This window comes from Pelodiscus sinensis, chromosome 23, assembly GCF_049634645.1.
Source record: "Pelodiscus sinensis isolate JC-2024 chromosome 23, ASM4963464v1, whole genome shotgun sequence".
Taxonomy (NCBI): Eukaryota; Metazoa; Chordata; order Testudines; family Trionychidae; genus Pelodiscus; species Pelodiscus sinensis.
In genome coordinates, this window is record NC_134733.1 from 3,891,523 (window position 1) to 3,917,263 (window position 25,741).

At 67.6% G+C, this 25,741-nt stretch overlaps 1 protein-coding gene across 1 annotated transcript in view; it reads right to left on the minus strand.

Annotated features, from left to right (window-relative positions):
* The window catches only part of RAP1GAP (RAP1 GTPase activating protein), a 61,251-nt gene extending 35,729 nt beyond the window's left edge, over positions 1–25,522 (minus strand). The window contains exons 1-2 of the mRNA XM_075906248.1: positions 25,194–25,522; positions 20,803–20,838 (exon numbers count right to left, since the gene is read on the minus strand). Coding sequence (XP_075762363.1) covers positions 20,803–20,838; positions 25,194–25,465 — 308 coding nt within the window. The 5' untranslated portion in view covers positions 25,466–25,522. The remainder of the gene's footprint in view (positions 1–20,802; positions 20,839–25,193) is intronic.
* Between the last annotated feature and the right edge of the window lie 219 nt (positions 25,523–25,741).

Genomic DNA, 25,741 nt, shown 5'->3' on the forward strand with positions numbered 1-25,741 from the left:
CGCCCCTGCAGCACGCGCCGCTGTCCGGCATGCCCCCTCCCTCCCATGGCCCTTCCCTCCCGCCGCGGGACTGCCAGCCTGGCCACGCCGCCGCCTCCATCCACAGGCGGCTGCTGCTGCTGCCGGAGGGAGAGGGGGATAAACCCGGCAAGCCGCTGTGACGCAGTGGGGGTACCTGGCTGGTTTCTATGCTGCTGGCTCTGGGGTACCTCCAGAAGCATGGCTCATGGGGGTCAGGGGCGTGGCTAGTGGGGTCAGGGGCGTGGCTAACAGAGGTCAGGGGGTGTGGCTAATATGTCCCTAATTTTGGTTCAGAAAATATGGTCCCCAGAGCCAGCAGGTAGAACAGAAGGTTTCCTGGTGCTCAGGGATCCATGTTCGCGCAGGGAGAAGAGCAGGCAGCCCCATTCATCTAGGGGAGAAGGGGTCCTGGCCCTTCCCCCCCTTTACCTGCTCTAACGCCGTCTCTCCTCCTAGCCCAGACGAGACGACTCTTCCCACAGGCCCCGCCCCCCGCCTGGAGCAGCCCCGCCTGCCCTTTTTCGCCAGGAGTTATCATCGCCTGTGTCTGGCCCTCTGGGCCCAATACACATCTGCCATGAGTCAGGCCCAGCCTCTCCCGCCTCATGCAGAGTGCTGCAGTGGCCAGGGGAAACTGAGGCACACGCGCACACACAGCCCAATACAGCAAAGCGTGAATGTAACGACACCCCCCCACGCCACAGTGCCCTTCTCCTCACAAGTGGGTCGTGCCCACGAACGCTCGTGCCACAGCCACGTTTCGTTCGGCTCTGAGGTGCTGCGGGACCAGCCGTTGTTTTTAGGTTTTTTTCTCCTCAGTCGGGGGCCACGTCAGTGAGGGGTTTGGGTTGGTTTCTTGTGAGCCGCCCCCGACTGATTTGTCTGTGGGCCAGCGGCCCTGACCCAGGAAAGGCTCCCGGCCCTGAGCTAGGAGATGTCGGCCATGGGAGCAGCAGCCTCAGAGGGCAGACCCAGCCTGGCGAGGCGTCCAGGAGACACCCGGCCCAGCAGGACACGAGGGCCCCCAGGAAAGAGCAGCAGCCTAGACCGGACGTTGCTCCAGTTCTGAGCACGCTGCCCAAGCAAGCCAGGGCCACCCAGCTTCCCCAGGGACAGAGATGGATGCCCCAGCGTCAGTGGGGCGGAGCAGGGGGTCACCCTCTGGGATCCAGCCCCGACTGGCCTGACCCTCAGCTCAGTCAGCTTCTCCAGCCTGGCCCTGGCGGGTCTCACACCTGCAAGGCACCAGCCCTGCTGCAGAGCCCTTTGGAAACCCCCGCCAGCTTCGTAGGGCAACGCTCTCCCAGGCTGCAGGTGGGGAAACCGAGGCACTGATGCGGCCACAGGGGGAGTCCCAAGACTAGAATGCAGCTATTCTGAGCCCACAGAGCCGAGCCCCGCGCAGAGCCTGGAAGGTCCCAGAGCTGCAGCGGGGGCTGGTTTGTGTCCCTCGTCCCCACGACAATGCCATGGCTACCCGGTGTCCCTTCAGGGACTTGCCACAAGGGGTCAGAATGCGTTCGTATTAGGGATGTTAAAAAGCAGGTCACTGGGTAACCGCTGGACATCCCAGGAGCGGGGCTGGAGCCTGTGTGTAACCGGGAATGGCAGTAAGCCCAGGCTGAGCAGTTAATTGCTCACGTGGTTAGACGGTTCCATTCCCGGGTAATGTTAGTGCAGACTGGGCCCAATACGCATTTCACCTTCTTGCCTTTATATAGGAATTAGATCCAGGGCTCCTGACAGCTAATTGCTGAGTTATCTGCCCAAAACCAAGTTTCCGGTGCCTTAGCCCAAGAAAGAGCTATTGTGGGGGGAAGGGGCAGAATGGGTCGGTCCCCCCAGCTTCTGATCTGCTGCTTGGCTTGCACTGAGCATGCTCTGTAACACTGCTGAAGCCGCTGCCCTCAGTCTGGCCCCCATCGCAGCATGACCCCCCCACGCCCCAAAGTCTGAAATGGCACCCGACAGGCCAACTTCCCACACACTCACCTCAGCCCCCCAAACAGCAACCCAGCAGGCACAGCCCCTAGCCCTTCCCCTCTCACCCAGCCTGGCACACAGATATTTTGGCCTTGGAAAGGGTTCAGAAAAGAGCAACTAAAATGATGAGGGGTTTGGAACAGGTCCCATATGAAGAAAGGCTAAAGCGACTGGGACTTCTCAGCTTAGAAAAGAGGAGACTGAGGGGGGATAGGATAGAGGTCTATAAAATCATGAGTGGTGTGGAGAGGGCGAATAAAGAAAAGTTATTTCTTAGTTCCCATAACAGAAGAACTAGAGGACACCAAATGAAGTTAATGGGGAGCAGGTTTGAAACTAAGAAAAGAAATGTGATTTGTCCTTTTCATATGTGTTCATTTTTTTAATTGTATCCTTTGGTATATATGGTTGTGACTATTTTCTTCCACTATTTGATCTGAGGAAGTGGGTCTGGCCCACGAAAGTTCATCATCTAATAAACCATCTTGTTAGTCTTTAAAGTGCTACATTGTCCTGTGTTTTTGTTTTAATAAAAGAAAGTTCTTCTTCACACAGCGTGTAGTCAACCTGTGGAACTCCTTGCCAGAGGAGACTGCAAAGGCTAGGACTATAACAGAGTTTAAAGAGAAGCTAGATAATTTCATGGAGGTTAGGTCCATAAAATGCGATTAGCCAGGGGATAGAAATGGTGTCCTTGGCCTCTGTTTGTCAGAGGCTGGAGAAGGATGGCAGGAGACAAATTGCTTGATCATTGTCTTCAGTCCACCCTCTCTGGGGCCACCGCTCAAGCCGTTCGGGGCAGGCGCTGGCACCAGCCTGAGACTCAGGACAGCCAGGCTCTGCCCCTAGGCTGCGGCCCCTGGGCTGCCCAGCCCGTGTGACGGAGCCGTCGGGGCCCATCTCCCCTGGCCGCAGGGCCTGGCATGTGGGGCGCTGGCTGCTGCCGGTAACGAAGCTGAGTAACTTGCCATTCCAGGCCAAGGGATTCTGGCCCTCACCTGTCACACTGTTGTTTGGCACTGAGAACGGGACCAACGCGCAGGGGGACGCCCCGGCTCTGAGCACAGCCCGGCTCTGAGCCACGGGGGTGAGGCTCGGGGCACGAACCACAGAAACGAGCTGGGCCCTGCCCGGATTTCCAGCGTGGCCAGGTCATGACGGCTGGAAACGCTCCTCACCAGCGAGCGCCAGCAGCCTGCCTGTGCTGCTCTCCCGGGCTGGGGAGAGGAAGGTGCAGGACGCCCGGGCTCTGTACCTTGACCATGTGAAAGTTGCCAAGCACCGGAAAAGTCAGGCCAGGCTTCTCGTGCACCGCACAATGGCATCTACCACAGGCTCCAGCTCCCGCCAGGCTTCTCGTGTGCCCACGATGGCATCTACCACACGCTCCAGCTCCCGCCAGGCTTCTCGTGCGCCGCACGATGGCATCTACCACAGGCTCCAGCTCCCGCCAGGCTTCTCGTGTGCCCACGATGGCATCTACCACACGCTCCAGCTCCCGCCAGGCTTCTCGTGCGCCGCACGATGGCATCTACCACAGGCTCCAGCTCCCGCCAGGCTTCTCGTGTGCCCACGATGGCATCTACCACAGGCTCCAGCTCCTGCCAGGCTTCTCGTGCACCGCACAATGGCATCTACCACACGCTCCAGCTCCCGCCAGGCTTCTCGTGCACCGCACAATGGCATCTACCACACGCTCCAGCTCCTGCCAGGCTTCTCGTACGTCGCACGATGGCATCTACCACAGGCTCCAGCTCCCGCCAGGCTTCTCGTGCACCGCACAATGGCATCTACCACAGGCTCCAGCTCCCGCCAGGCTTCTCGTGCACCGCACGATGGCATCTACCACACGCTCCAGCTCCTGCCAGGCTTCTCGTACGTCGCACGATGGCATCTACCACAGGCTCCAGCTCCCGCCAGGCTTCTCGTGCACCGCACAATGGCATCTACCACAGGCTCCAGCTCCCGCCAGGCTTCTCGTGCACCGCACAATGGCATCTACCACAGGCTCCAGCTCCCGCCAGGCTTCTCGTGTGCCCACGATGGCATCTACCACACGCTCCAGCTCCCGCCAGGCTTCTCGTGTGCCCACGATGGCATCTACCACACGCTCCAGCTCCCGCCAGGCTTCTCGTGCGCCGCACGATGGCATCTACCACAGGCTCCAGCTCCCGCCAGGCTTCTCGTGTGCCCACGATGGCATCTACCACAGGCTCCAGCTCCCGCCAGGCTTCTCGTGCGCCGCACGATGGCATCTACCACAGGCTCCAGCTCCCGCCAGGCTTCTCGTGTGCCCACGATGGCATCTACCACAGGCTCCAGCTCCTGCCAGGCTTCTCGTGAACCGCACAATGGCATCTACCACACGCTCCAGCTCCCGCCAGGCTTCTCGTGCACCGCACAATGGCATCTACCACACGCTCCAGCTCCTGCCAGGCTTCTCGTACGTCGCACGATGGCATCTACCACAGGCTCCAGCTCCCGCCAGGCTTCTCGTGCACCGCACAATGGCATCTACCACAGGCTCCAGCTCCCGCCAGGCTTCTCGTGCACCGCACAATGGCATCTACCACACGCTCCAGCTCCTGCCAGGCTTCTCGTACGTCGCACGATGGCATCTACCACAGGCTCCAGCTCCCGCCAGGCTTCTCGTGCACCGCACAATGGCATCTACCACAGGCTCCAGCTCCCGCCAGGCTTCTCGTGCACCGCACAATGGCATCTACCACACGCTCCAGCTCCCGCCAGGCTTCTCGTGTGCCAACGATGGCATCTACCACACGCTCCAGCTCCCGCCAGGCTTCTCGTGCGCCGCACGATGGCATCTACCACAGGCTCCAGCTCCCGCCAGGCTTCTCGTGTGCCCACGATGGCATCTACCACAGGCTCCAGCTCCCGCCAGGCTTCTCGTGCACCGCACAATGGCATCTACCACACGCTCCAGCTCCCGCCAGGCTTCTCGTGCACCGCACAATGGCATCTACCACACGCTCCAGCTCCCGCCAGGCTTCTCGTACGTCGCACGATGGCATCTACCACAGGCTCCAGCTCCCGCCAGGCTTCTCGTGCACCGCACAATGGCATCTACCACACGCTCCAGCTCCCGCCAGGCTTCTCGTGTGCCCACGATGGCATCTACCACAGGCTCCAGCTCCCGCCAGGCTTCTCGTGCACCGCACAATGGCATCTACCACACGCTCCAGCTCCCGCCAGGCTTCTCGTGTGCCCACGATGGCATCTACCACACGCTCCAGCTCCCGCCAGGCTTCTCGTGCGCCGCACGATGGCATCTACCACAGGCTCCAGCTCCCGCCAGGCTTCTCGTGTGCCCACGATGGCATCTACCACAGGCTCCAGCTCCCGCCAGGCTTCTCGTGTGCCCACTATGGCATCTACCACAGGCTCCAGCTCCCGCCAGGCTTCTCATGCGCCGCACGATGGCATCTACCACACGCTCCGGCTCCCACCAGGCTTCTCGTGTGCCGCACGATGGCATCTACTACAGGCTCCGGCTTCCACCAGGCTTCTCATGCGCCGCACGATAGCATCTACTACAGGCTCCAGCTATGGTCAGGCTTCTTGTGCGCCGCACGATGGCATCTACCACAGGCTCCGGCTACGGCCAGGCTTCCCCAAGGACTTACGCTCTGCCAGCCTGAGGGAGCTGCTCTCTCTCCCTCCAGCCCGCCCCCTCCCCTCCCTTATGCAGCTTCCCCAGCAAAAGGGGTCACCTGCTGTGACGTAGTGGGGGTACCTGGCTGGTTTCTATGCTGCTGGCTCTGGGGTAACCCCCACTGGCTGCCATGGGTACCACGACCCAGCAAAACAGGATGAGTCACTGTGCAAACCAGTGGCCAGACACCCCCCATGGGGAGGAACAAAGGAAGGTGGATGCTGCCCTGGCTGGGGGGCAGGGCTGGAAGAGAGTGAGTGAGTTCCTGGCTGGAAAGCAGGGGAGAAGGAACTGGGGAGGGGGCTGGGACTCCCCCATCTCAAGGGGAGCACTGAGGCCTCTTAGCCCCAGTTCCTGTAACCAGATTACATCTGTGCTGTGCTGTATCCTGGAGGAGCAATAAACCACCCTCAATTCCACTGGGGTACAGTGAGCCTGCTGTGGCAGTGCGTCGGGGACCCCCCTGATCCTGCACCCCTGTAGCAGCCAGAACAGACTCCGCCGGCCAGTAGAATTTGGAGGGTTTATTGCTTCTCCGGGATACCGCCCAGCACAGACGTGATGTGGTTACCGGAGTCAGGGCCAGGATGCCTCAGCCCCCCTGGGTTAGGGGTCCATGGCCCCCCCTAGACCCTGAGCACCCAGCTTAGTCTGTTCCCTTCATGTTTCCCAGCTAGAAATTGCCCAGCTCCCAGGCCCTGCCCTCAGCCAGGTGCCATCTCCGCCTCCCCCCCTTTGTCTGTGCCCGGGGAAGAGCCTTGTTCTCTGCTCAGGCTGGGACTCGGTGTCTGGGCCAATCCACACGCGGGTGAGTCAGTAGGAATCTCACCTCACAGTGCAGGGGAACCCCGGGGTACAGAGCAGACAGCCCCCCACTACGTCACACCTGGGCCATTGTGAACGTGGTGGGCTGGGCAGCGAGGCACCCCTGGAATTCCCATCCCCATCTAGAGAGCAGTGCATTGTCCAGGGAAACTGAGGCACACACTGTGACGTAGTGGGGGTACTTGCTGGGCTGTGGTGACCCCTGCTGTCTGGAGCAAGACCCAGCAGGGAAAGCCTCACTAGGCAGAGGTAATGCCAAACTTGTTGAACCAGTGGCCAGACACCCCCCATGGAGAGGAACAAAGGAAGGTGGATGCTGCTCTGGCTGGGGGGCAGGGCTGGTGGATGGTTAGTGAGTTCCTGGCTGGAAGGCAGGGAATAAGGAGCTGGGGAGGGGGGCTGGGACTCCCCTATCTCAAGGGGGGGCACTGAGGCCTCTTAGCCCCAGTTCCTGTAACCAGATTACATCTGTGCTGCGCTGTGCTGGAGGAGCAATAAACCACCCTCAATTCCACGGGCTGGTGCAGTCTGTTCGTGCCATTTCGGGGTGCAGGAGACGGGGACCCCAACGCGCCATCACACACACATGGGGTTACCACAGGACAACAGGAGTCATGTGCAAGAGAACACATGAACTGAGTGACCACGATCCCCACGCTGTGTCACCGACCCTCGGTTGGGGCGCTCTCCTCTACCCGCCCCAGCTGGCCCAGACCTGGCGCAGTAGCCAGCCGAGGCCTCACTGGGGGACAAGGCCCTCGACGAGCCCGTGCGGATTCTCGGCCCTTCCCAGCCGTAGCTCGCTGCTGGCTCGTGTGCAGTGCGAGCGCCACTGGCCCAGCGCCGTGCAGCGGTGCCCCCGGCTCGCCCCCGGCGGGCGCTGGCCCGGGCCTCGCACTAGGCTGCACTGGGCTCCCCCTTCCCGACGGCAGACAACTTGCCACTTTGTCTCGCAGTCTAGCCCTGGGCTCCAGAGGGTTCTGCTGTCTTTGTACAGCCCCTGGCGCATGGAGCCCGGCTCCTGACTGGGCGGCCGGGTGTCACCACAAGCCTAACAAATCGTGCTAGCCGGCCCCCCCCCCCGGCACCTCCACCTCCTCCGGGTCACCGTCTGGGGGCCATATTCGGAGGGGGCTCTGCAAGCAATGAAATACGGCCTGGGAGAGCCCAGGCCAGGCCAGCCCCCCCGGCTGAGGGCAGGGAAGGACACAGCGAGGGATTCTACCTGCCACGTGTCTTCCTCGTCCTGGCCTGGGACAGCCAGCCACGGAGCACAGCCGGCCACGCAGCACAGCCGGCCACGCAGCACAGCCGGCCACGCAGCACAGCCGGCCACGGAGCACAGCCGGCCACGGAGCACAGCCGGCCACGGAGCACAGCCAGCCACGGAGCACAGCCAGCCACGGAGCACAGCCGGCCACGGAGCACAGCCAGCCACGGAGCACAGCCGACCACGGAGCACAGCCAGCCACGGAGCACAGCCGACCACGGAGCACAGCCGGCCACGGAGCACAGCCGGCCACGGAGCACAGCCGGCCACGGAGCACAGCCGGCCACGCAGCTTCCCCGGGGGGGACAGCCGGCCACGGAGCACAGCCAGCCACACAGCTTCCCCGGGGGGGACAGCCGGCCACGGAGCACAGCCAGCCACGCAGCTTCCCCGGGGGACACCGGCCTCTCGCCTCCGGCTCCCAGCGTGGGGCTAGTCACGCCTGCAGGCCAGGTGTGGGACCAGGCTCAGCCCCTCCCTCCCCGGCGAGACTGCCCCGGGCCGGAGCCGGCAGTGACCCAGCGACTGGCTCGTTACTTCCACGGCCGGGTCTGAAACTGGCAAATTTCCTGTCAGTGCAGACTCGGGCCCCACCCTGGGCCGGCCCCGCCCGCTGCAGGGCCCAGGGGCCGCACAGACGCGGGCCCTGCCGGGGCTGAGCAGGTGGCTGCCGCGCTGAGATCGGGGCTCGGCCGGAGGCTGTTCCAGGGGCTGGAGCCTGGCAGGGCGTGGGCAGCCGTGCCCGTGCGACGGGGCTGGCAGGGGGTCACTGGCGCAAGGGGCAGGAAGACAGAGCGGGGGGCCAGCGTGGGCAGGGGCTGAGAGGGAGGCTAGCAAGGAGCCTTCCGCCGCCAGGCAGCCTGCCCCGCCGCCACCCCCGCCACCCCCCAGCCAACGCTTAGAAAGTTTGTTCACAGCCCGAGCCCCGTGAACCCGCTGCCAGGGCATGGGACCAGGCAGCCCGCACCCGGCCCCCTCCCACACACAGCACCTGAGTCCCAGCTGGCACTGGCACATCAGCGCTCCCGCTCCCACCCCCAGGAGGGGAGGGTCACTTGTTTTACTGCCGGGATACACAGAGGGAAACTGAGGCACCAAGTGCCATAAAGCAGATCAGCCGCTGAGCGGGAACAGGCCTCTGGGCTCCTAGCTCCCTCCCTACGTGCTCTTGGGCAATCTCGGGGGCATCCCAGGACTCTACAGAGTCGGGGAAGGCAGCGCGGTCTACTGGCTAGCAGAGATGACCTCTGGTGGACTCCTATGTCCTCTCCAGCTGAACGACTGGGTAGGTGCACACACACACCATGCATGCGCACAGACGTGCATGCACACACAGACACTCAGACACACACGTGCATGCACAGACACGCACACGTGCACGCACAGACACGCACACGTGCACACAGACACGCAGACACACACGCAGACACGCAGACACACGCAGACACGCTCTCCATCTCCATTGCGGTCTTCTTCGGGGTCTCCGAGTCTGTTCGGTGCTTAGCACAGTGGAGCTCCCCCCTTGTGCCCAGGGCTCAGATGAGCTCACAGTTCGGCCCAGCGCAGAGGGGGAGCTGAGCGGGGCACAGAGGGAGCTGAGGCAGAGGGAGGCCAAGGGGGGGGCAGAGGGAGCTGAGCGGGGCACAGGGGGAGCAGAGGCAGAGGGAGGCCGAGCGGGGGGCAGAGGGAGCTGAGCGGGGCACAGGGGGAGCAGAGGCAGAGGGAGGCCGAGGGGGGGGCAGAGGGAGCTGAGCGGGGCACAGGGGGAGCAGAGGCAGAGGGAGGCCGAGCGGGGGCAGGGGGAGCTGAGCGGGGCACAGGGGGAGCAGAGGCAGAGGGAGGCCGAGTGGGGGGATAGGGGGAGCTGAGTGGGGCACAGGGGGAGCAGAGGCAGAGGGAGGCCGAGGGAGGGGCAGAGGGAGCTGAGCGGGGCACAGGGGGAGCAGAGGGAGAGGGAGGCCGAGTGGGGGGATAGGGGGAGCTGAGTGGGGCACAGGGGGAGCAGAGGCAGAGGGAGGCCGAGGGGGGGGCAGGGGGAGCTGAGCGGGGCACGGGGGGAGCAGAGGCAGAGGCAGAGGGAGGCCGAGGGGGGGGCAGAGGGAGCTGAGCGGGGCACAGGGGAAGCAGAGGGAGAGGAAGGCCGAGTGGGGGGATAGGGGGAGCTGAGTGGGGCACAGGGGGAGCAGAGGCAGAGGGAGGCTGAGCGGGGGCAGGGGGAGCTGAGTGGGGCACAGGGGGAGCAGAGGCAGAGGCAGAGGCAGAGGGAGGCCGAGGGGGGGGCAGAGGGAGCTGAGCGGGGCACAGGGGGAGCAGAGGGAGAGGGAGGCCGAGTGGGGGGATAGGGGGAGCTGAGCGGGGCACAGGGGGAGCAGAGGGAGAGGAAGGCCGAGTGGGGGGATAGGGGGAGCTGAGTGGGGCACAGGGGGAGCAGAGGCAGAGGGAGGCCGAGAGGGGGGTAGGGGGAGCTGAGCGGGGCACAGGGGGAGCAGAGGCAGAGGGAGGCCGAGTGGGGGGATAGGGGGAGCTGAGTGGGGCACAGGGGGAGCAGAGGCAGAGGGAAGCCGAGAGGGGGGTAGGGGGAGCTGAGCGGGGCACAGGGGGAGCAGAGGCAGAGGGAGGCCGAGAGGGGGGTAGGGGGAGCTGAGCGGGGCACAGGGGGAGCAGAGGCAGAGAGAGGCCGAGAGGGGGGTAAGGGGAGCTGAGTGGGACACAGGGGGAGCAGAGGGAGAGGGAGGCCGAGTGGGGGGGGAGCGGCGTGAGGGGGCCAGGGACAGAGGGGACTGTGCTGACAGCCATACCCGCTGCCTCCTCCCCACACGAGGGGCGCTGCGTGAGCACGAGGCGGGGCGGGCATGGCGGGGCCTTGGCGCTCGCTGCAGCCCGGTTTCCTGGAGCGACCGTTGCCCTGCGGCTCCCAGAACCAGGGGGACGCGGGCCCCAAGCCTCGGTGTCTGCAGGCTCTTGCTGCGTGAGCCCCCCGGGGAGCTGGGGCTGCGCGGCCACGGGAGCAGCTGGCGAGGGGGCCCGAGGCGAGGAGCCGGCCTGCCGATGCCCCGGGGAGCAGCGAGCGCCACAGGCCACAGCCCTCAGGGGCCTTCCCCTGGGGGTTCAGCTCCCGGCCCCCCCAGCCTGGGTCTGCACCTGCGGCTCCTCCAGGGCGCACCCGAGCAGTGACTGGCAAAGCTCGGTCCTAGCAGGGCCTGGAGTGTCGGGGAGGGGCAGATCCAGGGACCGTCACATCCCACACCAGAAGGGCCAGCGGGGTTCTCTAGTCTGGCCTCATGCCCCTTGCAGGGCACAGAGCCGCCACCGCCCCTCCCCTTGAGGCCTCAAGCTGCAGGTGCCCCCCGGCCCATGCGCAGAGGCAAAGGAACCCGCCCAGGGTCTGCCAGTCTGACCCGGGGGATTAGCAGATCCCCCTGGGTGGGGCTGGGAAGGAGCATGGGGCAGGCCCCACACCCGGCCACCTGGGAGAGAATTCACTGCAGTCCCCTGGGGCCCGTCTGCACCTGCTGGGATATTTGCTGCCAGCAGCACAGAGCGGCCACGTGCCCTCGCAGGCAGGCTCAGCAGCCCATCGCCCCTCCCCCCAAGTGCCGGCCTGGCCCCCACTGCTCCCCGATCCTTAGCTCCACCCAGGCCTGGCTGCCCTGCAGACCAGCGCCAGCCACGGTGCCGTAAGCCAGTAACGGGGCAGCCCCCTTCCACCCGCCGGGCCCACAGCCCCAGGGGAACAGCTGGAAGGCCCCGCCCCCCTAGGCCAGGGGGTCACTTGGAACCCAGATTCCCACAGCGTGAAGAGACTCCGGCCCCGCTCTGCCTCTGGCACGCCCGCCCGCCCAGCCGGCTCAGCCCCCGCCCGCTCAACACGGCCGCTCTCCCCGGATACGGCGCTGGCCGGGGCCAGGAGCCAAGGGACGGCTCCCCCGTGGCCGGAAGATGATTGGAGCCCTGCAAATCCACAGGGCCCGCTCTGCAGCCACGGGGGCCCGCTCTACGGTCGGGTTTGTGGGTCTCCGTGGCTCATGCAGAGTCAGCTCCAACGTGCTGTATCCACGCAGGGGCTTTGGAAGAGCCTTCCCCAGCGCCAGGCCCTCGGGGGCCTTAGGCCCATTGTCGGGGATGGCTGCGGGAGATCTCTGGGCCTGTGTCCACTGATACTGGGCTTCCTGCCCCAGCCTTCCCGGACACTCCCCGCCGGGCAATCGGGCGAATGCAGCGGGGAGGATTATCCAATCAGAGCCCACAGACAGGCCCACGGGGTGGCCCAGCATCGCAGGGCACAGCTCACCTCCTGGCCCCATTCACCGGAACCGGGTCAGAATCCGAGACAGGCAGCTCCTCCCCCCTGCCACCACGTAGCGGGTGACTACCTGTCCTATCGCATTCCATGCCATGCCCCCTCATTAAGTGTCCTGCTTGGCTCCTCATTAAGAGGAGGAACGTGTGCACCATTCCAGGAGCCCAGCGAAGGGGGAGCGGACTTGTCCGTGAACCCCCCCTCCCTCCAGGGACTCGCTGGGGAGCCGAGTCGAATTTCATCAAGGTGAGTGCCCAGGAGAAATACCCGGGGCGTGCGCCCTAGTTCTGCACGAGGAGGCCGGGGACGTTCCCCCAGCGTGTCTATAAGCATCGAACTAGCAAGACTAGCCCATCCCGTCTCCCGTAGTGTGGCTGGAGAGCTCCTTGGAGGACTAGCACCAGTATGTGCCCGCAGTTGTGTGTGTCAATTCTTCCACCTGGAGAGTTTTTCTCCCAAGAGTGTGTTGTGTATTGGACTCAGATGGGTGTTGAAAAACAACAAGCAAATAAGATTAATAACGAGCCTGATGAAAAATCCCTTCCCCAGTCAGCCCGCCTGGCCCGCTCTGTTCCCTGGTCACCTCCTGGCCCCATTCGCCAGTACTCAGCAGGGCCGGAATTGGGTGAGAATCTGAGACAGGCAGGTCCTCCAGGGAATTTCCAGCGTACAAACTAGCCCTAAACACTGAAAAGCCTGATCTACGAGCCTATGAACTGGCTGCTGGTTTCACCTCACTGCAGGACTATCTCTGGAATCTAAAGAGTGACGTTGGGAGGAAAACTTCCAGAACATGAAGCAAGTGCAATGGACACAGCGTGTCTGCCTGAGCTCGCAGGCAGCCTGACACCACTCGGCTACAACTGTCCCATTCATCTTAAATCTGTGTTGACTCTGAAACCTAAGGACCACGCCCCCAAAATCAAGATCGTTAACGAGCCCAGCGCTGCACGCCTTAGGAGAAACATTCACGTGGCATTATTGTCTCCTGATCCAAACCACCTTCCCCACCCTCCCTGGTGCCACAAACCCCAAACACCGGCTTCCTCCCCACATCTCAAGCCGCTTGGGGGACAGTTACGCATTAGCAGGCCAAGCTGGCGGCCAACCAAAGGGAACCCTTGGGGCAGAACTGGAATAAGCCACATTGACTATGAAGGCAGCGAACTCAGGGAACAATGTACTAACTATTCCCATTCCACGGCTCCCGTTCAAGTGAGTAGCACACCCCTTTTCAATTTCACTGACAAGTCCCAACTCCGCAGTCCTGTGCTTGGCACAAGCTGCTCCCCCACTGTCCTAACGGCTAAGAACCAGCCATTCCCCACAGGCCCTGGAGCTGCACGTTGCAAAGGCAATGCCCGGACAACGGGCGCCAGGGAACATCACCCACGGTGCCCGGGGAATGCCCACACATTCCCCACGCGCGCCGGTCACCGGACTCTGCAAGCGGCCTCTTTGCCCTCGCCAGCCTGGCTTGGAGACAGTGAAACTGACCCCACCCAGCCCCCCCAGTGCCAAGGGGCACGTGCGCCGCGGCTGTGCGTGCAGCTCTGCGGGGAGCTCCCGCACGGCCAGCCCAGGGCGCGCACGAGCAGCAAACTGCGACAGTGAGGCGTGAAACTGCCAGGAAATTAGCGCTCGCTGTGGATAATTAAGGGGAGGTGGCAGGTCTCACCCCCGGCTGCATCTTCTCCAGGAGCGGCAAAGGCACCGCAGAACGCTGGCCATGTCGCTGCAAACACCCCAGACCCCGGCGCCACCCTGGCCAGGCCTGTGGACCCCTGGCAGGGGCCTGGCACCCGGGGCATTGCACAGGGCACAGGGGGAGCCAGCAGCAACGGGGCCCAGCACGAGCGGGAAGCCAGGCTGGACTGGCGAGAGGAGAACTGTGCTCCTGGCAGCGGCTGGGCAAGAGCCAGGCCTGGGCCCTGCCCCGCAGCTCCACAAACACCGGAGCCAGAGGAGAGCTCCCTGGGGAGACCACCCAGGGGCACGGGCGGGGAGTGGAGGGGCTAGCCCCACAGCCCTGCTCCAGCACGAGACCCCACCCTGTGGCTGACACCCCAAGCCAGCCCCTGAAGCCCAGGCTGGCCCCTGCCATGGTGTCTGGCCAGGCTTGGACTAGCCGGTCCGAGCATCCCCAGCTGTAGGGAGAGGGCTCAGGGCTAGGGCATGGGAGGGAGTGGGGTGTGAGAGGGGGCTCAGGGCAGGGGGTGGGGGGTTCCAGGTGGGAGGGGGGCTTGGGGCACAGGATCCGTCTCCCCGGATCTCCCCGTGTGGCAGGTGGCCCTGGGCACTGCTGCTGCCCCCGCCTGCAGGCACTGCCCCACAGCCCCCAGGGCTGCAGTTGCTGGCCAATGGGACCTGCGGAGCCAGCGCTCGGGGGGCGCGGCCAGCCCTGCGCCTAGAAGCCAGGAGCCAGCTAGAGAGCCTGCCCCTTGCCAACCAGCTGCCTGGCAAGCCTGCGATATGGAAACAAACGGGGTGGAGGGCGGGGCAGGACGAAGCGCTCGCTGTCAGGACACCCGGTGCCCTGGGGACCGGCCCAGCCTCACTCGCAGTCCCTGCCTCCCGGCACACACGGGGCAGGGGCACCCGGGGGCTGCAGGGCGGGTGCTTCGAGAAGTAGGGTTCTGGTGGAATTGAAAGGAAAGCCCTGGAGCCATTTCCCCAGCCCCATTTCGGCCCCGCCCAGCCGACAGCGCCCCAGCTACACACCCCTCGGCACAGCTGGGGCTGCCTCCGGCGGCCGGGAGTGTGCTGCGCAGCGGGGCCCCCCGATCTACACCCCCACGATGAGACTCCGCCAGCCAGTCGCACAGGGAGGGTTTATTGCTGCTGCGAGGTGCAGCCCAGCCCGGGGTCTGTGCGGGCATCCAAGTGAGGGGCAGGCAGCCTCAGACCCGTGGGGCGGGGTCCACAGGCCCCCAAGCCCCCAGCTCAGTCTCCTCTCTTCATGTTTTCCCAGACGAGACTGACTCTTCCCCAAGCCCCCCCCCTTTGTTCCAGCTCCTTCCCCCTCCCGCCATGGTCTCTACAGCAGGGCCCTCAGGGCGCCCCCCCTCTGGGCAGTGCTTACCGACAGAGGCCAGCAGGGGTCGCCCACACCCCAAGCACAGCGACCGGCCCGTGCCCCCCCTACATGGCAGGGAGCCCCACCGGGGCAGGGCGGGGGCCTCAGCAGCAGGAGCAGGGCGGGCTGGGAATCGTTAACCGTTATGTTTCACCGGTTCCCTGCTTACACGGGCGCAGGCCGGGTCAGGGTGAGCTTAGTGGTTAGGGCGAGTCAGTGCCAGGGCCCTCAGGCCAGTCCGCCAGCCGTGTGTCCCTGTGGGCTCACCGCTCTGCCAAGCCCACGGCCGCTGAACCGAGCCTCCCCCAGGAGGCAAAGGGGCCACCCGGAACCGAGACGCCGCTGCCCCTCCCAGAGCCGGATTTCCAACAAGGGGCCCTGGGTTTGCAAGGGGGAAGCCCCCCAGGGGCTGTGACTTGGATGCACACTTCTATCAACTGGACAGCGGCAGGAAGACTGGCCGCCCCGGCGCTAGCGCTGCCGCCTACAGGTAGGACGCCCGACACCAGGCGCTCCGGACACCCGGCCCAGCCTTGTCCTTCCATGACTTCTCCTGCCTAAACATGGCAACAGCCAACTGGAATCCAAGTGAAACTGACTGGCCCAGCTGCCTCCAAAACAGAAACAGGGATCATCAACATACTCAGGCTGACCCGGTGGGGAGAGCGTTAGGTTGGGAGACTCCGCTTCAGGCCCTTGGTCTGCCACAGCCTTCCCCTGTGTCCTTGGTCACATCACCTACTGCCTCAGCCCCACAACGGGGCACCCAGCTCTGCCCTGCTGCACGGGCCTGGGAGGATAAATCCATGAGTGACTGCGACATGCTCCAGTCTTGGCTCTCCGGTGCAGGCTCCCAGGGGCGGAGCTGTTTGGCTGTAGAGCCCCCAGGGAGAAGCCCAAGGCTGCGGGGCCTGCCAGCATTCGGCCCCTGACTCCAGGGGGGGCTCCCCTCCCAAACTGTACAGCAGGAGCAGCCGCCCAGGGCCCGGGAGAGGAAGAATCAAGGTCCCAAATGGGGAGCGCGCAGCTTAGTGGCCAGGCCTGGGCACATCCCCAGCCGGCTGCAGCTTTCCCAGCTAGCCCAGGGCTGGGGGCAGGCGCGGCCTCACACAGCCCCATCGGCTAACGCGCCCTCGCCCCCAGAGCCCTGCTCCCAAAACGCCAAGCGGGAGCCACGCAGGCCCTGCCGGGCCCGGCCCAATGGCGGCTTTGAACTCCCGGCTGGCTCGGGGCTCATTGCGGGGAGTTAGCCGGGGGGACTGAGTCTACAAAGCCAGCAGGGCACCTCCGGCTGAGGAGAGGCCCCCTCGGGCGCGCTGTACTGAAATCCAATCCAGGCCGGTGTCACCATGCCCAAAGCGGCCTGCTGCCGGGAGACGCCAAGGCCAGGTCTCCCAGCAAACCGGGTGGGCGTGAACAAGCCGGCTGCCCGGCCGCGCCAGCTGACTCTGGCTCCGGAGCCGGTGTCCTGAGGCGAGAGGTCCCGCCCCTGCCAGCGGCACAGCCTGGGCCCCAGCCAGGCCGCTGGCTCAACGCTGCGCTTTGCTGGGCTCCCGTCGTTTAAGCGGCGGTGCGGAGGGGGCTGCGTCAGGCCAGCCGGCCCCTCGCCTTGGGAAGGGGACACCCCAGGCTCCTGGCCACAAGTCTCCTTCTGGCTTCGCTCACGGGGCCTTTACAAACAGGTGATGCTCTTGGAACCCCCCAGACATGGGCGCACACAGAGCCCCCCGCCCCCCAGACATGGGCACACACAGAGCCCCCGCCCCCCCCAGACATGGGCGCACACAGAGCCCCCGCCCCCCAGACATGGGCGCACACAGAGCCACGGCCCCCAGACATGGGCGCACACAGAGCCCCCCGCCCCCCAGACATGGGCGCACACAGAGCCACGGCCCCCAGACATGGGCGCACACAGAGCCCCCCCTCCCCCAGACATGGGCGCACACAGAGCTCCCCGCCCCCCAGACATGGGCGCACACAGAGCCCCCCCTCCCCCAGACATGGGCGCACACAGAGCTCCCCGCCCCCCAGACATGGGCGCACACAGAGCCCCCCGCCCCCCAGACATGGGCGCACACAGAGCCCCTCCTCCCCCAGACATGGGCGCACACAGAGCCGGCCCCCCAGACATGGGCGCACACAGAGCCACGCCCCCCCCCCCCAGACATGGGCGCACACAGAGCGCCCCCCCCAGACATGGGCGCACACAGAGCCACAGCCCCCAGACATGGGCACACACAGAGCCCCCCCCCAGACATGGGCGCACACAGAGCCACGCCCCCCCCCCCCCCAGACATGGGCGCACACAGAGCGCCCCCCCCAGACATGGGCGCACACAGAGCCACAGCCCCCAGACATGGGCACACACAGAGCCCCCCCCCAGACATGGGCGCACACAGAGCCCCCCCCCCAGACATGGGCGCACACAGAGCCACGGCCCCCAGACATGGGCGCACACAGAGCCCCTGCCCCCCAGACATGGGCGCACACAGAGCCCCCCCCCCAGACATGGGCGCACACAGAGCCACGGCCCCCAGACATGGGCGCACACAGAGCCCCTGCCCCCCAGACATGGGCGCACACAGAGCCCCCCCCCCAGACATGGGCGCACACAGAGCCACGGCCCCCAGACATGGGCGCACACAGAGCCCCTGCCCCCCAGACATGGGCGCACACAGAGCCCCCGCTCCCCAGACATGGGCGCACACAGAGCCCCCGCTCCCCAGACATGGGCGCACACAGAGCCCCCGCTCCCCAGACATGGGCGCACACAGAGCCGCCCCCCCCCCCCCAGACATGGGCGCACACAGAGCCCCCGCCCCCCAGACATGGGCGCACACAGAGCCGGCCCCGTCCTCGCCTCGCGCTAATTTCTCTGCCCTGTGCTGGGTTAGCATCAGGCAGCCTCAGCCCGGGCCGAGGGCCCCGCCGGGCCTAGCACCACCCGCACTTCCGGGAGCTGCCGCCCATGGGCGAGCGTCCCTCTTGCCCTGGGTCGCCCGGCTCCTCCCGGGGCACGCACCACTCCTCCCACGCCAGGGCAGACGTGGCACCAGCCCCCCCACCCCCGCCAGGCTGTCTGGGGCTCAGACACGGTCCCCTGCCCGTGGCGGGTGGGGGCGGGGGGTGGCCACGCCTGCGGGAGGACTGTTGCCAGTTGCTATGGCTACGCAGCGGGGTGACGTGGGGATCCGGGGGAGAAGCTGCCGGAGGCCCCTCGGGGCTCCACTCTCCAAGCTGCAGCAGGGGCTCGGCTGATGCCTATTAGCGCAATGGCCCTGAGGCAGCCAGCCCCCCGTGGAGCACGGAGCCAGCCCTGCCAGGCCAGTGACGACCAACACGGACCAACGTGCCCCCGGCCAGCCCCAGCCTAGGCAGAGGCACCGGCCAGCCTCCGCCCACGGGCCTGGCACGGGCTGGAGCGAGGGCCGGTGGCTGCGCTGTCCCTCGGGCTGGCGCTCTCCCCTGGGGACGGACCTGCCGGGGAGGGGGGGGGGGCAGAGGCTGGATTTCCTGCCTCCCCCCCCAATCAACATCCCCGCCCGGGGCTCAGGGCGGACAGGCAGCCAGCGCAGGTCACCAAGCGCCCGGCCCCAAGCCGAGTTCTGCCCCCCAGCACATGCCCTAGGGACCCGCCCGGCCCCAGTGCAGCCCAGGCCCCCCCAGCCCACCAGCCCTGCAGTGTCCCTCCCCCAGGGACAACGCCTGTCAGCCCAGCACCAGCCCTGGCACCCAGAGTGTCGTGGGGCCCATGGGCAGCTACTTTGACCCGAGCTGCAGGAGCCCCGTAGGGATGTGCCCCTGGCCCTACAGAACTGGTCCCAGAAACCCCCGTCCTGCCCTCCCTTCCCAGCGTCCCTGGGCACAGCAGAGCTGTGGGGCCCAGGGCTGGCAGAGGTCGGGGAGCGTGGGGGGGCGGCAGAGCTGTGGGGGCCCAGGGCTGGCAGAGGTCGGGGAGCGTGGGGGGGCGGCAGAGCTGTGGGGCCCAGGGCTGGCAGAGGTCGGGGAGCGTGGGGGGGCGGCAGAGCTGTGGGGCCCAGGGCTGGCAGAGGTCGGGGAGCATGGGGGGGCGGCAGAGCTGTGGGGCCCAGGGCTGGCAGAGGTCGGGGAGCGTGGGGGGGCGGCAGAGCTGTGGGGGCCCAGGGCTGGCAGAGGTCGGGGAGCGTGGGGGGGCGGTAGAGCTGTGGGGGCCCAGGGCTGGCAGAGGTCGGGGGCGGGGAGCGTGGGGGCAGCAGAGCTGTGGGGGCCCAGGGCTGGCAGAGGTCGGGGGCGGGAAACGTGGGGGGGGGCGGCAGGGCTGTGGGGCCCAGGGCTGACAGAGGTCGGGGGCGGGGAACGTGGGAGGGGGAGGCAGGGCTGTGGGGCCCAGGGCTGACAGAGGTCGGGGGCGGGGGGGGGCAGGGCTGTGGGGCCCAGGGCTGGCAGAGGTCGGGGGCGGGAAACGTGGGGGGGCGGCAGGGCTGTGGGGCCCAGGGCTGACAGAGGTCGGGGGCGGGGAACGTGGGGGGGGGAGGCAGGGCTGTGGGGGCCCAGGGCTGACAGAGGTCGGGGGCGGGGGGGGAGGCAGGGCTGTGGGGCCCAGGGCTGACAGAGGTCGGGGGTGGGGAGCGTGGGGGGGGGAGGCAGGGCTGTGGGGCCCAGGGCTGACAGAGGTCGGGGGTGGGGAGCGTGGGGGGGGAGGCAGGGCTGTGGGGCCCAGGGCTGACAGAGGTCGGGGGTGGGGAGCGTGGGGGGGGAGGCAGGGCTGTGGGGCCCAGGGCTGACAGAGGTCGGGGGCGGGGAGCGTGGGGGGGGAGGCAGGGCTGTGGGGCCCAGGGCTGGCAGAGGTCGGGGGCGGGGGGGGAGGCAGGGCTGTGGGGCCCAGGGCTGGCAGAGGTCGGGGGTGGGGAGCGTGGGGGGGGGAGGCAGGGCTGTGGGGCCCAGGGCTGGCAGAGGTCGGGGGCGGGGAGCGTGGGGGGGGAGGCAGGGCTGTGGGGCCCAGGGCTGACAGAGGTCGGGGGCGGGGAGCGTGGGGGGGGAGGCAGGGCTGTGGGGCCCAGGGCTGACAGAGGTCGGGGGCGGGGAGCGTGGGGGGGGAGGCAGGGCTGTGGGGCCCAGGGCTGACAGAGGTCGGGGGTGGGGAGCGTGGGGGGGGAGGCAGGGCTGTGGGGCCCAGGGCTGACAGAGGTCGGGGGCGGGGAGCGTGGGGGGGGAGGCAGGGCTGTGGGGCCCAGGGCTGACAGAGGTCGGGGGTGGGGAGCGTGGGGGGGGAGGCAGGGCTGTGGGGCCCAGGGCTGACAGAGGTCGGGGGCTGGGGGGGGGCAGGGCTGTGGGGCCCAGGGCTGACAGAGGTCGGGGGCGGGGAGCGTGGGGCACAGCAAAGCTGCAGCCGCAGCCAAAGCCGGGGCCAGGCCCAGTTCCCATTAGCCAGTGCCAGAGCCGTGGCGCCTGGAACCCTTCAGCCATTCCCGACCCCAAGGCTCCCGTCCTGCCCTGCGCAGTCAGGTCTGAAGCCCCCCCGCCCGGCTCCGAGCCCACCCCTGTGGCCCCTGGCTGGGCCGGACCGGGCCCCCTGCCCTTCCAGGTGTGGACCCACAACACTCACAGCCCCCCCCCCGGAGCCCGAGCTCCTCGTCCCCAGCCGCAGCGACGCCCCGGGCCAGTCGCCTACTCACCCGAGGCTCCTGTGAGAGAGGAAAGTCTTGTCCACCCTGGAAAGCAAGACGGGAGGCCAGTCAGACGGGGGCCGCGAGCACAGGACGAGGATCCCCCCCAAGCACCTCCCGGCAGAGCGGGGCCAGGAGTGATGCAGGCAGAGGCCTGGGCGGGAACAGGGGGGGGGACGCAGGCCTGGGGCTCTTGTGGGGGTGGGCAGGCAGAACAGGCCAGCCCTGGGGCCGACTGGAGCAAGGGGGGTAGAGAGGTACCCGTCCCTTTGCACCAGGATGGGCCAGAGGCGCTGCCGTGGGGCGCAGCAGCTCTGGTTCCAGCCTCACACCTCCCCGGGAGCTTGAGGCCCGCCCCACGGCACGCCGAGGGATGCAGGGAAGATCTAACCCCGGGGGCAGACGGGGAGGGGCGAGGAGTAGGGCAGAGCGGGGGGCAGGGGATCATCCCTAGCCCCACACTCCCGTAGTCAGGGCCCTTCTGGTACAGCCCACCAGTGTAGCCTGTAAGCTGAGTGCCTGGGCAGCCACCTGGGGCGATTCAGGTGTTGCCCAGCTGATTAGCAGGGTCCCACGGCCGGCAGTCTGTGTTTCTATGGTGGTGCACATCTGCCCACACCGCAGTGCACAGAACACAGTTTATTCCTCACATGGATGCCCAGGGGGTGGGCACCCCACCTCACTGGCGCCCGGGGGTGGGGCCGTCCTCCGGAGCCCGCCAGGCTCATACGCAGCATGCAACTGCCTCGGGCACCCCAGATGTCCCGGTGCCCCCGCAGCTGGGGAGTTTGCACATTGGTAGGGACGGCTTGGCCAGCTGACGCGCAGCCTTGGGCGGCCATAAACCTGAACGGCACCCCCCTCCCATCCCCGTGCGGCCCCAGAGCTCCCTCCAGCCGGCGCAGCCCGTGGGCAGGGCCCCCCGGGGGGCAGGGGCGTGGGAGGGGAGCGCTGGCGGAGGCATCGTGCCGCTGAGCTCAGCGATTGCTAGGCGACGGGCCCCGCCCCGTGGCTGCGCGAAGGAGCCTTCCCGCGGGGATTGCAAGGCAGGGTGCCCCGGGAGAGGCAGGTTCGTGCTAACGCCCCTGAGCCCCCGCGGCAGCGCGGACGGGGTATCCCGGCAACTAACGCACTGGGAGCCGGAGCCATAAGCATCCCGGCTCGGCCCAGCCTCACCCCCCTCCCGGCCCTTCCTCGGACGGCAGGGGCAGCTGGATGCAGGCTCCCAGGGCAAAAGGGCTAATCGGGCCTGGGCCATGCAGCCAAGTACCTGGAGCAGGTGCCCAAGGTGATCTGGCCTCTGGGCCCAGGGCCCCACTGCAGGGATCCTGCCCCCCGGCCTGGCGCCGCAGACGGGACACGGCCACCCAGGGAGCAGTGACACACGAATGTGGGTCTGGGGGGGTGCTGGGATCCTGCCCCCCAGCCTGGCACCACAGACAGGGCACGGCCACCCAGGGAGCAGTGACACACGAATGTGGGTCTGGGGGGGGTGCTGGGATCCTGCCCCCCAGCCTGGCACCACAGACAGGGCATGGCCACCCAGGGAGCAGTGACACACGAATGTGGGTCTGGGGGGGGTGCTGGGATCCTGCCCCCCAGCCTGGCACCACAGACAGGGCACGGCCACCCAGAGAGCAGTGACACACGAATGTGGGTCTGGGGGGGTGCTGGGATCCTGCCCCCCAGCCTGGCACCACAGACAGGGCACGGCCACCCAGGGAGCAGTGACACACGAATGTGGGTCTGGGGGGGTGCTGGGATCCTGCCCCCCAGCCCGACGCCGCAGTGCAGGGAGGATGCTGATCAATTGGAGGGACAGCGCTGAGCCAGGGAGCGACGGAAGGGTTAGAAACCCACCTCCCAGTGCCTGGCCACGGAGCTCCAGCCGCTCCCAGCCCAGCGCCGGGGGGGGGGGGGGGCCCTCACCCCCGGCTGTCAGCCCCGCCATGGGGAACACACCCCACCGGGGCTCCGGCCTGGCAGCGCCAGCTCCGACCACCCTGGGCTGGGAGTGAGGCCAGCGCCCAGCCTGGACCATTGGCCCAGTTCACCAGGCCCTGGCGGACTCTCCATCCCTGGCCAGCCCCAAAGCGCTGCCCTGGGCATTCCCGGGGCAGGTCTCCGGCCCAGGCGCCCCTAGACATCGCTGTAGCCAAGGGGCCTGGTAGGACAGTGACACCGGCACCCGCTCTCCAGCATCTCTCCAGGGACAAGGCCTGGGGGAGCTCTGCCCAGGCCCACCCCCACGGGCACGGGGGCAGAGCCATTCCCGGAGCAGAAACACGCCCAGGAGCCGGGATCTCCAGCCACCTTTGGGCAGCAGGGGACAGGGCCTGCCGGTGCCTGCCCAGGGCGCTGCCCGCTCAGCCCACCCGGCTCGCCCAGGCACGCGGGGACCACGCGGAGCCCACCCTGGCAAGGCCGGTCTGGGCCCCAAGCAACTCGCATCTCAGCTGTGGGCGCGCACGCTCCCCTGAGCCCCGCCCTGGGCGCCCCCAGCTCTGCCAGGCCCCACATCCCCTCAGAGCCCCGCCCTGGGCGCCCCCAGCTCTGCCAGGCCCCACATCCCCTCAGAGTCCCGCCCTGGGTGCCCCCAGCTCTGCCAGGCCCCACATCCCCTCAGAGCCCCGCCCTGGGCGCCCCCAGCTCTGCCAGGCCCCACATCCCCTCAGAGTCCCGCCCTGGGCGCCCCCAGCTCTGCCAGGCCCCACATCCCCTCAGAGCCCCGCCCTGGGCGCCCCCAGCTCTGCCAGGCCCCACATCCCCTCAGAGCCCCGCCCTGGGCGCCCCCAGCTCTGCCAGGCCCCACATCCCCTCAGAGCCCCGCCCTGGGCGCCCCCAGCTCTGCCAGGCCCCACATCCCCTCAGAGCCCCGCCCGTGAGCCCCGCCCTGGGCACCCCTAGCTCTGCCAGGCCCCACATCCCCCCCCACAGCCTGTGGGCGCCCCCAGCTCTGCCAGGCCCCACATCCCCCCCCCACAGCCTGTGGGTGCCCCCAGCTCTGCCAGGCCCCACATCCCCCCACCGCCTGTGAGCCCCGCCCGTGAGCCCTGCCCTGGGCACCCCCAGCTCTGCCAGGCCCCCCATCCCCTGAGAGCCCCGCCCTGGGCACCCCCAGCTCTGATGCTGTGATGGGTTTGGCAAGAGAAACGAGGGTGCTGGGCTGTTTCTCAGCGAGCCCCCCCTTGGCTTGGCCAGATTCAGTGGCCGGGCCGGGCAGAGGGACCCTCCCCGGCCAGCCCTGTGCACCCCCACAGCCAGCTCAGGGGCTCTGGGACCCACCAGCTGCTGAGCAGCCAGCGCCTGGGGCACTAACACATGCAGGGGCCACCCAAGGACCCCGCACCCCAGCCCCCACGGCCGGTCTGAGCCTGGAACAGCCCGGCCCAGCAGAGCAGGGGCAGGAGGCGGAGCAGGGACTGGGGGGGGGGGGGGCAGACCTGGGAGGGGGCCAGACCTCCGGGAGCCAAGCAGCAGGAAACAGGCTGCAGGTCAGGACTCTGCAGTGGTGGCTGTGTGGGGGGAGAGCAGGGTGGGGGGGGGGGAGTGTGGGGCAGGACAGAGGGGCACCAGCAGAGCTGTGTGTAGGGAGCACAGGGTGGGGCTGCGGGGCAGAGTGCAGGACAGGGGGAGCAGGGGCTGTGGGGCAGAGCTGTGTGTAGGGAGCACAAGGCAGGGTGGTAGGGGCTGTGGGGCAGAGCCGTGGGCCACTGGCAGAGCTGTGTGTGGGGAGCACAGGGCAGGGGGCTAGGGGCTGTGGGGCAGAGCCATGGGTCACCGGCAGAGCTGTGTTGGGAGCACAGGGCAGGGGGGTAGGGGCTGTGGGGCAGAGCCGTGGGGCACCAGCAGAGCTGTGTGTGGGGAGCACAGGGTGGGGCTGCGGGGCACAGCGCAGGATGGGGGGAGCAGGAGCTGTGGGGCAGAGCTGTGTGTAGGGAGCACAGGGCAGGGGGGTAGGGGCTGTGGGGCAGAGCCGTGGGGCACCAGCAGAGCTGTGTGTGGGGAGCACTGGGCAGGGGGGTAGGGGCTGTGGGGCAGAGCCGTGGGGCACCGGCAGAGCTGTGTGTGGGGAGCACTGGGCAGGGGGGTAGGGGCTGTGGGGCAGAGCCGTGGGGCACCAGCAGAGCTGTGTGTGGGGAGCACTGGGCAGGGGGGTAGGGGCTGTGGGGCAGAGCCGTGGGGCACCGGCAGAGCTGTGTGTGGGGAGCACTGGGCAGGGGGGTAGGGGCTGTGGGGCAGAGCCGTGGGGCACCGGCAGAGCTGTGTGTGGGGAGCGCAGGGCACCAGCCTACCCCCCTGTTCAAGGTTACCCAGCCCCATTGCTCCTCTCAGGCGTGGGGCCTGGGGACCCTTCCCTGCCCACAGCCCCAGGTGCTCCCAGGATGCAGGGCACCTACCCGCCGTAGGCCCCGAAGGTGAAGCTCCGTTTCCTGGCGCTCATGGCGGGCGGCGCGGGCAGGCCCAGCTGCTGCAGCCGGGGACGCTGGTGCCAGCCTGTCCCGGCCGCTGGCTGCTGCAGCTGCCGTGTCCGGAGCCGGTTACGCGACTTCCCCCCCCCCCAGCCTCTGGCCCGAACCCGCCCGGCTCCAGCCAGCGCAAACAGGGCAGCCCTGGCTCTGCAGCCCGGCTCCAGCGTCGCCAGGCAACTCCAGCGCCTCCCCGGAGCCATTAACTCCGCGGCTCCGGGCACCAGGGAGCCCCTGCCCTGAGCGGGGTGGCACCAGCCACGCCCCCCGGAGCTCCACCCGCACCAGCCACCCGGCACCGGCAGCCCTGTCCCTGGTGGGGTGGCCGGGGCCGAGGCCCGCTTCTCCCTCAGCCCCAGGGGCCACAGCCAGGGGGCGCTCTCCTCTGGCCCCAGCCCGGCACTGCCCCGCGGCCGCGCCCAGCAGCCGCCCACCTGCACCCGAGCAGCCAGCTGGAGCGAGGAGCAGTGTGTAGGTTT